The sequence below is a fragment of the Camelus dromedarius genome, chromosome 7 (genome assembly GCF_036321535.1).
Source record: "Camelus dromedarius isolate mCamDro1 chromosome 7, mCamDro1.pat, whole genome shotgun sequence".
Taxonomy (NCBI): Eukaryota; Metazoa; Chordata; class Mammalia; order Artiodactyla; family Camelidae; genus Camelus; species Camelus dromedarius.
Window position 1 is genome coordinate 40,343,616 of NC_087442.1, and position 14,657 is coordinate 40,358,272.

The 14,657-nt window shown below is 55.0% G+C and overlaps 1 protein-coding gene across 1 annotated transcript; it reads right to left on the reverse strand.

The window, feature by feature from the left end:
• Window positions 1-456: 456 nt before the first annotated feature.
• Window positions 457-14,657, reverse strand: GHRHR (growth hormone releasing hormone receptor). The gene is made up of 13 exons (XM_010988050.3): window positions 14,601-14,657; window positions 10,132-10,234; window positions 9,896-10,003; window positions 9,025-9,122; window positions 7,850-7,947; window positions 7,025-7,157; window positions 5,470-5,623; window positions 5,127-5,187; window positions 4,482-4,551; window positions 3,933-4,024; window positions 3,222-3,351; window positions 2,604-2,645; window positions 457-809 (listed from the first exon to the last, which is right to left on the reverse strand). Exons 1-13 carry the CDS (start codon window positions 14,655-14,657, stop codon window positions 684-686), a joined length of 1,272 nt encoding a protein of 423 aa, XP_010986352.2. The 3' UTR covers window positions 457-683.

Below are 14,657 nucleotides of genomic sequence, written 5' to 3' on the forward strand. Positions count from 1 at the left end.
ACACGGGCAGGTCTCTTAAAAGGCCAGAGTGGAGAGAAAGAACGTTAGAAGCAGGATGAGGCGTATGACCGACAGCATTTATGTAAATTAAAAGTCCAGGCACACAAAACATTGCCATTTTGGAATTACACATAGAAACAAAAATATTCTCACTAAACACATGGGAGTGTTTGCCTGTGGGAGGAGGGGGTGGGAGGAGGGGTAGAGACAAAAGAGAATACATTTTAACATGAATTCAATAAGAGGATTCTCCCACAAAGGATGACAATGTCACATGAGGCACGATCACTGCCCGTCTGCACCAGAGGTCCAAGTAAAGGTGGTAGACCCCCCCCCCCGCGGTGGGGGCGCTTGGATTCACTCCAACATGTATCTATTCATTTACACATTTATTGGCTCCTCTGGCCTTGGGCTATGGCCCAAACTCTAGGAGGGGGAACATGAGAAGAACAGAGACAGAGGAACCAAGGAAGTCAGAGGTAGACACACAGGGACCCAAGCAGAAAGAGTCAGGGGCAGGACAGGGAGGAAGGGCCACCCCTGCCTGGGGCTGGGCAGCAGCTTGGGTCGGGGCATGAACTGAGGATTCCTAAAGGGGTGCTGGTCCCACTCCTCTGGAGGGCGGTGGACCCAGGTAGCTGCCCAAATTCAGGCGTGGACTCCAGTCGAGTGATGTGGCCAGCCTAACACACAGATGTCAGCACCTTCACCCTTGCACGGGAAGGTATCGTCCCCTTGGCATGAGTCCTCCGGGGTGGCAAAAGTTCAGGATCATGGCCACGCCATCTCCGCGAGATCTCAGTCCTCACCTCCAAGGACAAGAGGAGGATGTTAGGGGGGTCCCACTGCCAGTTCTTTACTCAACTCCAGAAGGGCTGAGAGTGCAGGGAGAGACCATGCAGGAAAAACAGAGACAGGCATTCCTGGGGCAGGAGAAGCCACAGCCACTGCTAAGTACTGCCTCTGGAGGGTACTACTTCCTCTTCCTGTGAGTATTTCTGATCATTCCCTTTGGCTCCTTTCTCTATCTTTTAGCGCTGCCTTTGTCTAGGCCCAGTTTAAGACATTTATGGGCGCTATCTTGAGTTTCTGGCCAAAAAACTGTTATGTCCTCCCCCAAATAGTTTAGACCATCCCCTGCTCTGGGGTTCAGTCCTGCTCCTGCCCACTGAGCTGAATGGTGGCCACTGGGAACCTGTCCAGAGGGCATGACTTGAAGGAAGAGAGGCCTCCAGAACTGCTTGTGAAGCTGCAGTTGAGGGGACTGAGAGTAACCGAAAGAAAAGCCATTTGGAGGGGGGGCAGAGAATGTCTGTATCTTCTCCTCTCCAAGGGGCTGCTGGAGGCGGAGGGGGGATGAGAGGCTGTGACATTTCTGACAGAGCTAAACTAGGCTGTGGTGAGAGACAAATATCTGTTCAACATAAAGGTGAGCTGTCTGGCAACAGAAAGCACCACTGATAGGTAGTAAGCTCCCTGTCTCCAGAGGCATGTAACTGTCTGGTCCCCAAACTTGCTTCCTGGGACAGATCCCTTCACAGTTCTGTCGAATCCCCTTTTCCAGACCCTTCTGCCTCATCCAGGTCTGTTCCTCACCCCTCCCAGCATCCCCCAGAGCCCATGAGCCACTCAGTCAGATACTGCAGTCCTGTGTCTGCACCTAGACACCAGATAACGCGGCAGGAGACACAGAGAGGCTAGGGTGGGAGCAAAGAGTGTCCAAGGGGAGGAAGCCAATCAGAGACAGAGGTGGTGGGAAAGCTGGGAGCAAAGCTCCATAGCAGCCGGGAAGGGTGGGGAGAAGGGGCTTAGTCTCGTCTCCAGCAGAACACAGAGCCCACGGCAAGTCCGTGGCCACCAGAGGGAGCCCGTGACTCTGCCTGTGCACACAGCGGCAGGGCCTGGTTGTCTGGGACACTGAGTTAAATTCTCTCACTTCTCCCCACAAAGCAAGTCTGTCCTAAGGGAAAAATGCAAGGTGTCTTCTGAGCAGGACGCTTTAATGTGCTCCTCTCTGCCATCTTTCCCTCCTACAAGTGCACCAGCACCATGTATCCGTCTGTTCGTGCTTGCCCACCTGTTCTGGCTGTTCTGTCTCTGCGTCTCTCTCACTGGTGCTCTCTCTCAGGGTCCCTGCTCTGCTCTCCATCTTCTGCCCTGTCTCTGCATCGGAATCTATTTCCCTAGCTTTGTATGTCTGTCTCTGACTTTCTTGGTTCCTCTGTGTCTTCTCTCTGTCTCTCCAAGAGCTGCCTCATTCCCTCCCCCACTCTCCCTTTTGTTCAATTTTAGGAACACAGAATTGAGGGATCCTTTTAGCCCACTCATGGATCCCTCTTCTGATTCTAGAGAGATCTTCTCCACCCCTTGCTGAATGGACAGTAGTCTTGGCCCAGTCCAGAGGAGGGGTGGATAAAAGATGTTTACAGGAAGCATTCAGGTTCAGCTTGATCCAGAAACTCAGGACAGACTCCCACAGAGGATCGCAGGACTGAAGGTTTGGGCTGAGCTGGGATTTACAGGGTCTGGGCAGGATAGAGGCAGCCTTAGGACTGGTGGAAGGGAAGGCTTAACCAATGAGGAAGGCCTGAGGAGTCACATACCTCTTGGTTGAGGAAGCAGTACAGGATGGCAACAATGAAACCCTGTGGTGCCAAAGAGAAAGGACCGTGTCACCTGGGCCTGGCCTCAAGGTGTCCACAGTCTTCCACTACCTTCTCCCCTTCCCACATCCAGGCTGTGACTTGGGCCAGGTCTTTGGAAACAGGGATAGCAGACATTCATCATTTACTATGTGCCAGGCATGTTGTCACATGTAATTGTCATAGCAAGCCTGCCAAGGCTGTACTGTTGGCCCTGTTGTCCTGTTTCTCTGATTTTCTTTATTTCTGCATTCCCCAGGATTGAGCAAAAGCCTGGCACATGATGGGTGCCCAGTAAATGCTGAATAGATTAGATGGATGGATGGATGAATAGATGGATAATGAATAGGTGGATGGATGGGTAGATGCGTGCAGGGATAGTTGAATGAACAGAGAAATGGATAGATGGAATAAAAATAGACAGATGGATAAATGAATAGACGGATGAGTGGCCGGAAGGAAGTATAACCAGCCTGGTCACCCTCGCCCTACCATGAAGTCAACCAAGCCTGTGGGCAGCGGCACTGCCCTCCTGCCCAAGGACTCAGAGGGAAGGAGTGAGTGCTGTGGGGGCCTCACCTGGAAGGAGCCCAGCCCCAGCTCCAGGGGTAGGCGAATGACCAGGCCCACACTATCAGGCAGGAAGTTGAAGATGATGTAGTGAATTCCAAACAGTGGGATAAGGAGAAGGGTAGACTTGGAGAGACGCCTGCAGAAGAAGACAAGCCCTAGACTCTCAAGGCTGGAATCAGACACTCTCACATGCCCCCTCCCTACCTTTACTTCCCTTCCGTTCCCCCATATCAACTCTAGACACCCCAGAGAACTCCCCACATGCACCCTGGGCTTCCTTTCTCCCGGCCTCTGGATTCTGCTGTTCCCCCTGCTAAATGCTCTTGTCTCAACTTATTCCAGTCAAGTCTATGCATCTTTCAAAGTCTAGTTTAAAGACACTTCCTCCAGGAAGTCTTCCCTGACTGTACTCCAATCTCACCATCCATTTAGAAAGGACCTCCTTCTAAGGAGGCTCCTGTAGAAATTGATTCCAGCACTCATCGGCCTACTTGGCTTAGTAACTGGCTGTTTGGAGCCTCCACCCTTCCTGTACTGTGATCTCCCAGGGGGCAGGGACCAAATCTATCCTTTCTCTGGGGACATGGGGAGAGACACAGGACCAGGATCATGAATGCCTAATTGCGAATAAAAAAGAATCATGCTGACTCCTGCTCCAGTTATGTCCCCAGAATCCCCCAAAACACTCACACACACACATAAACATACACACATTACCAGTACTGAGGTGGGGTGTGGAGGCTACCCTGAGCTGGCTCCAGTTTCCTCAGCAGAATGCGGATAATATTGAGAAAAAGCCCAAAGTTCACCTGGAAAAAGAGGCACAGGAAGAAGGTGGAAGGCAAGGGTCAAGGGTGACCCAAATGGCTGGGGTGGGACCTCTTTAGGGACTAGAAACCCTACATCCTTGAGAGGCAGGGATGTGCAGATCATTGCTGTAGATCTTGTTGCCTGGAGACTGGGAGTTCCTATGTGGAGCCCAGGGTCTCGGGGGCTCAGGGTCCCCTTCTATTTCCAGTCCTGGGACTAGAGGGGTAGGAGATCAGGCCTTGCCATCCTGCCTCCAGCAACAATCAGGCTCTTCTCTGGAACAAAACATGTGGTCTTCAATTTACACAACTGCAAAATTGAGAAAAATGTGTATATTCACCCAGGCCATGCAAACTAGCGCTGGCTTCCCTGTCTTCTGTGTGGGAGCAGGTAGGGGTTTGGTGGACAAGGGAGGCTGGCTGAATAAAACAGAGGACACTGGTCCCAGGCACTGACCCCAACAGAAAAGACGATGGGTCCTTTGATGATCCACCAGTAGGGGGAGCTGTCATCCAGGTCCCAGCACCTGGGGAGAGGACAGGCCAGGACTGATGGGGGTGGGTGGGGGTTGTGGGGTGCAAGAGCTCAGTTGCTGGATAGCCCTTTTCTGGGGTACCCATGCCCCTCCCTCCTCTCCTCTCACCAGGCTCCTCCCTCTGGAATTCAAGCCTTCTAACCTCACCCCACTCCCGTCCAGCCTTATCTTGTCTCTCAGACATTTAGGCCCTTTCCAAAGGGGCTCTCCCAGTCCATGCTGGGCTCACCCTTTCTCTCCACTGAGATGGATGAGCTTCTCAAAAGTCAGTCTGTTTGCTGCCTTCTTGCAACACTTTCCTGTTCCAGAGGGCCCCAACTCACAGCCCCCTACCTACTGAGCCCTGGAGCCCTGGGACTCTGTACCCTCTTCCTACCTGGGCTCATGCCCCTTCTGTGCAATCCACAGACTGCGTCTCCAACCCCTACTCAAGCTTTGGAGCTCTCTGAGAGCACACCGGGGGCTCCTCCTTGCCCTAGCTTGGACAAAAGCCATGCTGCCCGAGTGTTCTGTCCATGCCCACGGGGACCCGGTGCAGTTGCGATGAGGGGATCCCGCAGACTCACGCAACATCCTCAAAGGCCAACTTGCAACCCACCCATGTGCTGGTGAAGAACAGGGGAAGGCCTGTGAGGGTACAGAAAAGACACGAGTAAGGAGTCTGCATCTTGCCCCACCTCCAACTGCCACTGCCACTGCCAGCCACACAGGGCTCTGTGAAGGTGGGACCAAACAAGAACCCAGAGGCCGGGGACCTGGCCCGGACCTCCAACACTTGCTGTAGGACTGCAGGCTGTCCTTCCCCTCTCTGGGCCTTGGGGTCATCATGCGTGAGCTGAGCTCCCTGGGCATCCCCAGCCCCCCACCCACCCGCCCCCCACAGTGCCCAATCCAGCCCTCAGTGCTCACCCCAGCCAGCAAGAACCAGCCACCAGAAAGCTCTCCATGTGCTGGGCGACGTGGAGGCCAAGAGGCAGGTCAGGTAGACAGCTTCTGCCAGCAGCCAGCTGAAGTTGGTCATGGTGGCGAAATGAGAGGTGGCCACAGAGACCTTGCACAGAACCTGCGGGCCGGGGACCTGGGTGCTTCAGAACCGGGACACCATCGGAGACCCCTCATCTCCCCTACCCGACCCAGGCCCCGAATCCCCAGGACCTGCGGTGGTTAAGAGCACAGTCCTGGGATCCGGACAGCCTAGGTTCAAGTTTACAATCTGGATAACCTCCCCATGCCTAAGCTTTTCATCTGTAAAAGGAAAAACTTCCAATACGTAGCTCATGGCCTCATCATAAGGATTAAATGGAAATGCTACTTTGTTTACTATTACCCCATCCCTCCTGAGCTCAGGCCAATCCCTAGGGCCAAGGATGTGAAACACCATTTATTCATATGTGGCTCCTTCCTGCAAACATACACGCATGTACCCATGCGCGCATTCATTTATTCGCTCATCTGCTGGCGGTGAGGGGCATCGCCTCTGAGCTCAGGTGGCCCAGGCTTGGTCCCACTCCCACCACGCAGCAGCTGTGTGACATCGCCAATTATCCCTCACCTATACATGGGACTAAAAGGGGATGTATGTAGGAAATAAAAGGAGATAATACATGTAAAGCAGTGTAATGCCTGGCGCATCAGTGCTTGATATAATTATTATTGTTATTTCTTTCATTAATGAATGAAGTTCATCTGTTGGTTTGTTCATTTATATATCTGTTCATTTCCAGCTCAGGGTTGGAGTCCCTGTTAAGTGCTGGAACTCCACGGTCTGCCCGGCTTCCTTTATTTTTGGTCTCCTCTCATTCACCCACTTTCTCACCCCTATTATTAACAGGTCCGTGTCTTGGACCTGCCCCAGCTTATCCTGTCTGTGAGATCTGGTTCGCCTGGTCCTCCCTCCTCCCTCCTCCCTCCCTATCATTGCTGCTGTAGTTTTGGAGTCGGCTCCAAAGCCACCTCCTCCCTGAAGCCCCCTCTCCTGCTCCCTCCCAGCTCTCAGCTCCCAGCTCCCTCGACCTGGTGGTCCCATCATCTGGGGCAACAGGGCCTAGGCACCCTGGGCGCTTCCTGAGGGAGAGACCTGGCTCTGCCCGGCCCCTCACATACCCGCACGCACACAGACAGACAGTGCCCAGGGGAGGTGTGAAGTGAAAGGGCTGGGTGGAGTGAAGGGTGGTCCAGGTGGGAGTAGGGAAGGGGGCCTGGAATGGGAAGACAGACTGGAGGGGAGAGTGGAACAAGGGAAGTGATGTGGATGGGCCCCACAGTCCAGGAAGCGGCAGGACGATTCAGGACTTGACCCAAAGAGGGGTGGGGAGGGGGAGGGGTGCATTCCTGCCCAGTCATTGGCAAAGCCGGAGCCCAGGGTCAGCCCACAGGACTGGACAGGCACCTGCGGGCACATCTATGTCTCTAACCCAACATCGCCTCCCCGACCCGCACCAGCACCCCCAACCACGACTGTTACAGTGGAGAAGCTGCAGTGGTCGGTGTTCTCGCTGTGAAAGAGGGTGGCATCTTTCAGGAACACAGCTCCCGCCTTGAGGATAAAGGTGGTGAACAGCTGGGTGTGGATGTAGTTCCTGGGGCAGTGAAGCCTCCTGGAGGGGACAGGGGGAAAGGTAGGAGAGGGGATTCTGGGGTGCTTACAGCAGGCTTGGGGAGGCTGAGCAGGGCGGGAGGTGAACTAAATTGACTTGGATTGGATTGGATCAGGCTGGATTGGACCAAGTTGAACTTGGGGCTTCAGCTTTAGCCTTGCAAGGTAGCTGGGCTCAGTGTAGGTGAGGGGACAGAGGGTAGCAGTCCCTGCCTTCAGGGAGTTCATAGTCTGGAGGACAGAGCAGAAACGACAGGGTTCTACCCAGGAGAGCCTCCTGGATGATCAGAGAGATGAGGCTCACAGCACAGGCCAGGCTGGGGGATCGGACTCAGAAGTTAGGGGGGCTTAAGAGGGGCAAAAGTCAAAGGGTTGAAATAGTCAAGAAGGCTTCATGGAAGTGACAGTGAGGTTTCTTAAGGCAGATGAGAGCTGAGTTTTGAATTTTGACAGACATGAAGACATTGAGAAAGAAGGAGGCAGGCATTCCAAGCAAATAAAGTTCCCACACGAGCAAAGGTGCAGAGGTGGGAGCCCGTCCTGGAGTGCTAAGGGGTGGGTCTCCTCGAGGGGAAAGGGAAAGGAAAGGTTAAAAACGGCCCTGGCGCCAGATCTGGGAACGTCTTGAGCATCCAGGCAAGGATTCAGGTTTAGTGCTGTGGATGACCGGGAGGCAGGATGGGGATGGCGAACCTGAGAGTCACCAGGATGGCGATGGCCACGAGGAGGGCCACGGCAGAGACGCTGTGGCCCAGGGTGTAGACGATCCTCACGGTGGAGAAGTAGGATTTCTGGGGAGGGTGGAGAGGAGGGGATCTCAGCCACTGGGCCTTTGAGGAAAAGGAGGCTTGACCGTCAAGAAGGTGAAGCTTTCGATTCTACCCAGAACCTGCTCACAGTGGGGCAGGGCTGTCCATGGGGACACGGCAAGCTCCCTCTAGGAACTGGTGTTTGTTACAGCCTGTCGGCTGGTGAGGGAAGGGGCAGGGGGCTTAACTCTCCCTACTGCTGTTCCGGGGGTGGGGAGAGGCTGCCACAGAAGCTGCACATCCCTGGGGAGTGATGAAGCCCGGGAAGAAGTCGGGCTTGTTTATTGACATCCAGCTAGCTCACCAGCTTGAGAACATGACGTCCCCAAACAAAGGGGACAGCCAGGGACAGGTGCGAGGAAAAGCTCTTTTCATGACCAAGTATTTGGGTCAATCAAAGTCCAGCAAGGACCCCGGAGACAGAGACAGAAGGTGTGGGTTGAGGGAAGGGAGCGAGAACCCAGCTCCCTGAGGACGTAGACAATCCCTCCCCTCTCTGACTCAAGTCTTTTTATCTGAAAAGTGGTCAGACTCATGCTTTCCCTTCAGGGCTGGGGAAAGAGATTCAGGGTAATGGGTGTGAAAGGCCCTGCTCAACTCAAAACTGTGGGGGGTGCCGGCTAGATGAGGGTCACTGCCATCACCCTGGGCTTCAGTCCCCCTCACTTGCCCACAACTGTGCACACCACTCTGGACTGAGGACCAGAGAGGGCAAGAAGCTTGCCCAGGACCATTAGGAACTTTTGCTTCTCAGAACCACTCCAAGCTCCCTGCCCAGAGGCGTGGGCACAGAGAGGGTACCCCAAGGAGATGGTGGCCAGCACATCTCCCACTCTGCCCTCTGCCTCCCCTCTTCCTCCTAAGCAACATGGCCCACCTGTTATCCTTAAGCAAATTAACAAAAGACCCCGATCTTCCAGATGCTGTCATCTTCCAGAAATGAGCTATAATTAATATTCCAACCTGCTGGCTGCAATGGCAGTGGTGGCCCCTACCTGTACAAACAACCTGTACAAACAACCATGGCGACCCTAATCTAAGACACCAGGAGCCTCTCACCTCCTCAGTCAGTAGATCCAAGGGTACAGGGCAGGCCTCAGGATAAGGCGGGAAGGGCTCCGACCAGCCCGTGATGGTGCAATCCCGCTTCACGGCCCCTAGGAGACAAGCAGAGATGGAGAAGCAGAGGCTGATCAGGACAACTGCCCACTCCCTGGGAGAGATGGGGGAGCTGAAGGGTGACCCTGGCAGGTCACAGACAGCCCCTCTCGGCAGCAGAGAAGGGGAGCCTTCTCCCCAGAGGCCAGGGGTCCAGGTCCAGCCTGCTTGGGACACATTCTGGGAACTTTCTCTCTGTCCTCGGACTCACCATCTGTTGATTGAGAGAATAGTTCCCTTGAGGAGCAGACCAGCGAGTTAGGCCCCCACATCCTACAGGCAGTGGGGAGGAAGGAGGCCCTCTCTGCCCTTGGAGGGACTGTCCACCCCAGACACCCAGGCAGAGGAGGTGAGACAGAGCAGAGGGTGCCCTTCCACCCACCTCCCACGAGGCAGCTGGGAGCATCTTAGCAGTCAGATGGTCTCTGTCCCCTCCACCCCCACAGCCAGCTCTCCTGCTGACATCCAGAGAGCATCCATTTGGTGCTAGGCCCAGAGTAAGCACTGCCATGCTCTGATCACTAACCCTCCCCCTCCGTGCGGTTACTGCTCTTGTCTTCCCCAGGTCACAGGTCAGGAAGCTGAGGGCCAGGAGGGAGACTGACTTGCCCAAGGTCACACTGGAAGAGGGAAAGGGGGATGGTGGTGCTAAAATCCAGGTCTGCCTGACCCAAAGCCAGAGATGTGTCTACCATATTCCGCCACCACCAGATGGAACCACCCGACCTCCACCCCCACTGCCAGCCCCACCGCCACACCCAGCACCCCTCACCTGGCTCAGAGCTGAAGTGAGAGAAGAAAGCCGGACAGGGGAGGGTTACCCACTCGCTGGAATCTGCCGTTGGCCAGCACAGCAGCCCATCCCAGGTCCTAGGGCAGCCTAGACAGCCAGGTGGGAGCAGAGCAGACTCAGCCCAGGGACGGGCTTGTCCACTATCCTGAGTGGTGAGGCTGGAGGAGATAAAGGAACCTAAGAAACCACCTCCTCCTCCCTCCCAAGCCCCACACCTGAGGTGATGTTGGGCTTGCCCCCTGCTGCTTGCAGACAGGCACGCTCCTCCTCTCTCAGCTGGGAGATGAAGTCACACTCTGGGAGCACCTGGCCCAATACCTGCAGGAGAGAGGTCATGGGATGAACCAAGCCAAATGCATGCTCCTTCTGGGTTTGCTGGGCACACAACCTGAGGATAGTGACAAGGCTTGACTCATTTCTGTGGCCCTGGTCCTAAGCACAGCGCCCAGCTCACGGTACTTACAAGTGCACTTAATGGCTGTTTGGACAGAAGGCAGGGAGGGAGGGAAGACAGATAGAGATTTGGATGGAGGCTTCCTCTTTTCATCTCGTGGAAGTAAGTTCTGAGACACATTAAACAAAGGTCTGCAGAGTCTCACGGAGATGGCCAACTCAGTAACACATCCACATCCATATATAATGGCCTCTTTTCCTTGTTTTACTCCCCTGCGCTGCACTCTGGTTCCCTGAAAACAGCTCTGCATAAAGTACTTTGGTAGACACAATAATGCTCCCCGCTCCCCACAAATGTCCAGATCTAAATCCCGGAAACCTGTGAATATGCAAACTTACAAAGAGACTTTGCAGATGTTTTTAAGTTAAGGATCTCGAGATTATCCTGGATTATCTGGGTGGACCCAACATAACCATGAGGGTTTTTATAAGAGGGAGGCAGGAGGGTCAGAGTCGGATAAGGAGGTATGGTGACAGAAGCAGGGGTGTGTGTGAGTGTGTGTAAGAGAGAGAAAGAGAGAGGTGAAGATGCTACACTGCTGGCTTTGGAGGTGGAGGAAGGGGTTCTGAGCCAAGGTACACAGGCGGCATCGAGAAGCTGGAACAGGCCAGGAAGTGGATTCTCCCTACAGTCTCCAGAAGCGAGTGCAGGCCTCCCAACACATTGATTCTAATCCACTGGAAACCATTTTGGACTTCCGACCTCCAGAATTGTAAGACAGTAAATTTGTATTGTTTTAATTCATTAAGTTGGCGGTAACCGGTTACAGCAGAGACAGGAAACTCATACAACTACCTACACAGATGTCTTTGTCCCGGGCTCTGCTTTCAGAGGTACCCTGACAAAGGCATGTGGGGAAATGGGTAGGTTAGCAACTGAAAGGGTGGATGGATAAAGGAATGAGTGGGTGAGGTGAAAGAGCAAATGAATGTGGATTCACGGGTGAAGGAATGGAAGACTGGGTAACCGCATGGCTGGCTGGTGGCATGGGCGTGTCTACATACAATAGATAGGCAAGTATGTGGATGGACGGACGCAGGCAAGGATGCATCGTAGGCGGGTGGACAGGTGGAGGATGAGGGCATGCACATAACGATGGGTGGACAGGTGGGTAAAGGATAGACAGATGGGGGGATAACTGCCCTGATGTGTGGCTCAGCAATCACAAAGGATCGCAGTTCTAGTTTTCCAGAGCCTGGTGCTGCCCCGTGACCACAGGGAGTCATATCTGGAGGCTGCTGGTGGGGGAAGCTTTTTTTCTGGGAATCCTCTAGCAATATTTCTGAAAGTGTGTCTCATGAACCAATTGGAGACCAACTGGGATGGAGCCAAGAATATGCAGAGATCTGCGGCTGGATCTAGGACTTGGCATTTTAACACGTTCTCCAGGGAGCTGGGAGTCAAAGGCAGGAATTCTTAACACCTCTCCCTTCCACTGCCCCAGCCTGGAGAAGAACCAACATTGACTGTCCCATGGGCTATAGCCCCGGATACGTGTGGGGGAATCCAATTTTATAAGACTTGTTCTTTATACTGTGAATGGTCTACGGCACACTTTTCTTCTTTACAACATGCAAATCCAGTTCAATCAGTGTAGATTTCTGTCCCCAGGGATCTCACGGGGGAGGAGTGGAGCAAGGAAGGAAGCTAAGACCTGGTCCCAATAGAGCCAATACAAAACTGCTCAGAGGCAGGACAGGCACTGGGGTGGGGGGCTGGCCTTGGCACAGGGACTGAGGTGGCATTTGAGCTGGACCTGAAGAAAAGGGAGCATTTTTTAAAAATGGTGAGGAAAAGAGCATTCAAAGAAAACAGCATGTGCACAGAGAAGGGAGTGGGAAGATGCGCCTGAGCTGTGTCAGCGGCAAGCCCTGCTCACGGCCATCCTCACACCCACCTGCACCAGACGCACACGTGCACACACGCGTACACACGAGCCCTCCATGTCTGGCCCAGAGTCCATGTCAGCAGGTGTTTAATTAATCCCTAGTGTCCTCTCACAGAGATGCCGGCATGGTGAATGGCACAGTGGAGGTGAGACAGGGGCTGGGGTCACAGAGGAGGGACTTCAAACACCAGAGTGGGGACACTGAACAGTGGGAGACCACATGGAAGGGACACAAGGACCTCTCCACAGGCCGGTGGGCTAGGAGAGGACATGGAGACCCAACCCAGAAAGTAGGATCACCCCCACCAGCCCTGCCCTTGCAGGGGAGAACACTCCTGTCCTGACCTGCTGACCCCGTTCCCCAAAATCCAGCTTGAGCTCAGCTCTACTATCTCCTGCTTGGGCTCCTGGGCCTTAGGTTGCAGATTCCACCTGTTGCCCCAGTTCTGAGTCTCCAACCTAGTGGTGCCCCACATTCATCTCTTGGCTTCCTCTCCAGGACTCAGTGACCCAGGAGCCATCTCAGAACAGAGCCTGTCTTGTTTCCCCCGCATGTCCCCAACAGCAGTCTGATTGTCAGAAGGGGGAAGATGGGGAGGGCAGGCGAGCCTGATACAGGACTTCTTTGCACAGCCAGCCTCACAGTAACCCCGGGGCGCTCAGGGGGCTGCGGGCTCCATCTGCCCTTCCTTCTCCCTCATGTGCAGAGCCCTGTCCCTTCGTGGGGCACCTTCTCAGGGCCTGACCAGGGAACCACTGAGGCCAAAGGAATGGGGGCCGCTAGTGGGAAGCCTCCCACCGAAAGGATAGACAGACAGCCCCCGCGCTTCCTAAAGGAAGGAAAATTCAGGGCAGCCCAACTAATGACCCAGACGTGTGGTCACAGGTGGAGAGTGTAGGGTTGGGAAGAGGTGGAACCGGGGGTTCAAGACTAACCCAAACGCTCTTGCTGAGTCACCCCTACTCCCTGGGGCTCCTGGATCACCCCGCCCACATACCGGACCCCACTCCCCCTGAGGGGAGACTCCACCACCCTGCACACCTTGGCCTCACTGGCCGTGACCACGGCTGACCTGCGGTCCGTGGTGGATGGGAGACAGGGATTTAGTGCTAGCCTTGGCAGTGGTACCAGTCACTGAGTGACTCCATAGGCTCTCGGTTCCCCCTCCTGAAAATAAAGTATTTGGTGTGGGGTGCACACAGACGAGGGGAGGAGGTGCCCTGAGGGGAGGAGGTGCCCTGAAGGGAGGGCAGCAGAGGTTGCCTGTGTTGTACCTCATTCCCAGTCTTTGACAAGGCAGATACCTCTCCATGCACAGCAGCCCTGGCGAGCAGATAATCTCTTCTTTCACAGGAGAGATGAGTGAGGCTCAGGAAGGGTGAGGAACTTGGCCAGGTCACACAGCTAGTTTCAAAGCGCCAGGATTCAAGCCCAAAGTCCGTGCACTAGGGGCAGGTGCGGCATGGTGCCTGGGAGGTGCGCCATGGTGCCTGGGAGGTGCGCCACCCCACCGTCCCAACCACACACACACACACACACCAGTGGAGGAGGAGGGAGACCTCAGTCCGCATGTGATCCTGGGAGCCCCCGGGAGCCACAGCTTCCTACCTGTTACCTGTGTCTCCCGTCCTGGTCCTTGCATCATTTGCGCTAACTCTGGGAAAGCATGCTGGGGAACTGTGGCACATTTAGGGAGGGCTCCCCTCCTGGCACCCCATTCACCAGCAATTCTAGGCCTCCAAGCAATATCTGACTGTTGAAAGCTTCTCGGGCCCCAGGGCATGCCACGTGAGGAAGAGTGCCCCAGGTGCCGGAGGGGAGCAGCTGTTCCCCACTTACCACCCAGGCCCACTCAGTCCCTGGCCGCGCCCTCTTCAAAGGAAGCAGCCAAATGGGAGTGTGGCTCCAGGGGTCCTGGGAATAGGGAGGGCTCTGGAGAGCTTGTCAGAGGAGGGAATGTGGAGGAACTGGGGATGCACCGCCTAGAGAAAGAGAAGACTTGGAGGCACTGTCTTGGGGCAGAAAATCCTGTGGTCCCCAGAGAGCGCAGACAGGCCGTGGGGAAACAGCAGAGAGACAGACTCAGCTCAGCCCCAGGAAGGGCGTTTTAATAGTCAGAGCTCCCCAGAGAGGAGCAGGCTGCCCGGGAAGGGGAGGGGAGGGGAAGGAGGAGCCACTGGTATCAGGAGCTCTCCAAGCCACAGCCTGCTTGGTAGCAGGACTCCTGCACTGGGGAGGGGTAGTGGGGCCCCCACCAGGCTCCAGGTGGACCTCAGTATGGCCCTGTGGCTCAGATCTAGAGCCCAGCGGGAGGGGCAGGGGGTCTGAGCTGGCTACTCACGATCTGTAAGGGGATCAGCAAGCAGAGGACACAGGCGCCCCACACCCTGCCATCCAT

What these genes read in the sequence shown, in the direction of transcription:
- GHRHR (XM_010988050.3), bottom strand. Translation starts at nt 14,657, where the DNA reads ATGGATGGCAGGGTGTGGGGCGCCTGTGTCCTCTGCTTGCTGATCCCC. An exon ending in TGCTGATCCCCTTACAGATC is followed by an intron (nt 10,235 to 14,600) that starts GTGAGTAGCCAG and finishes TCTCTCCTGCAG; the next exon opens with GTATTGGGCCAGGTGCTCCC. An exon ending in TGGATCTACTGACTGAGGAG is followed by an intron (nt 7,948 to 9,024) that starts GTGAGAGGCTCC and finishes CACCCTCCCCAG; the next exon opens with AAATCCTACTTCTCCACCGT.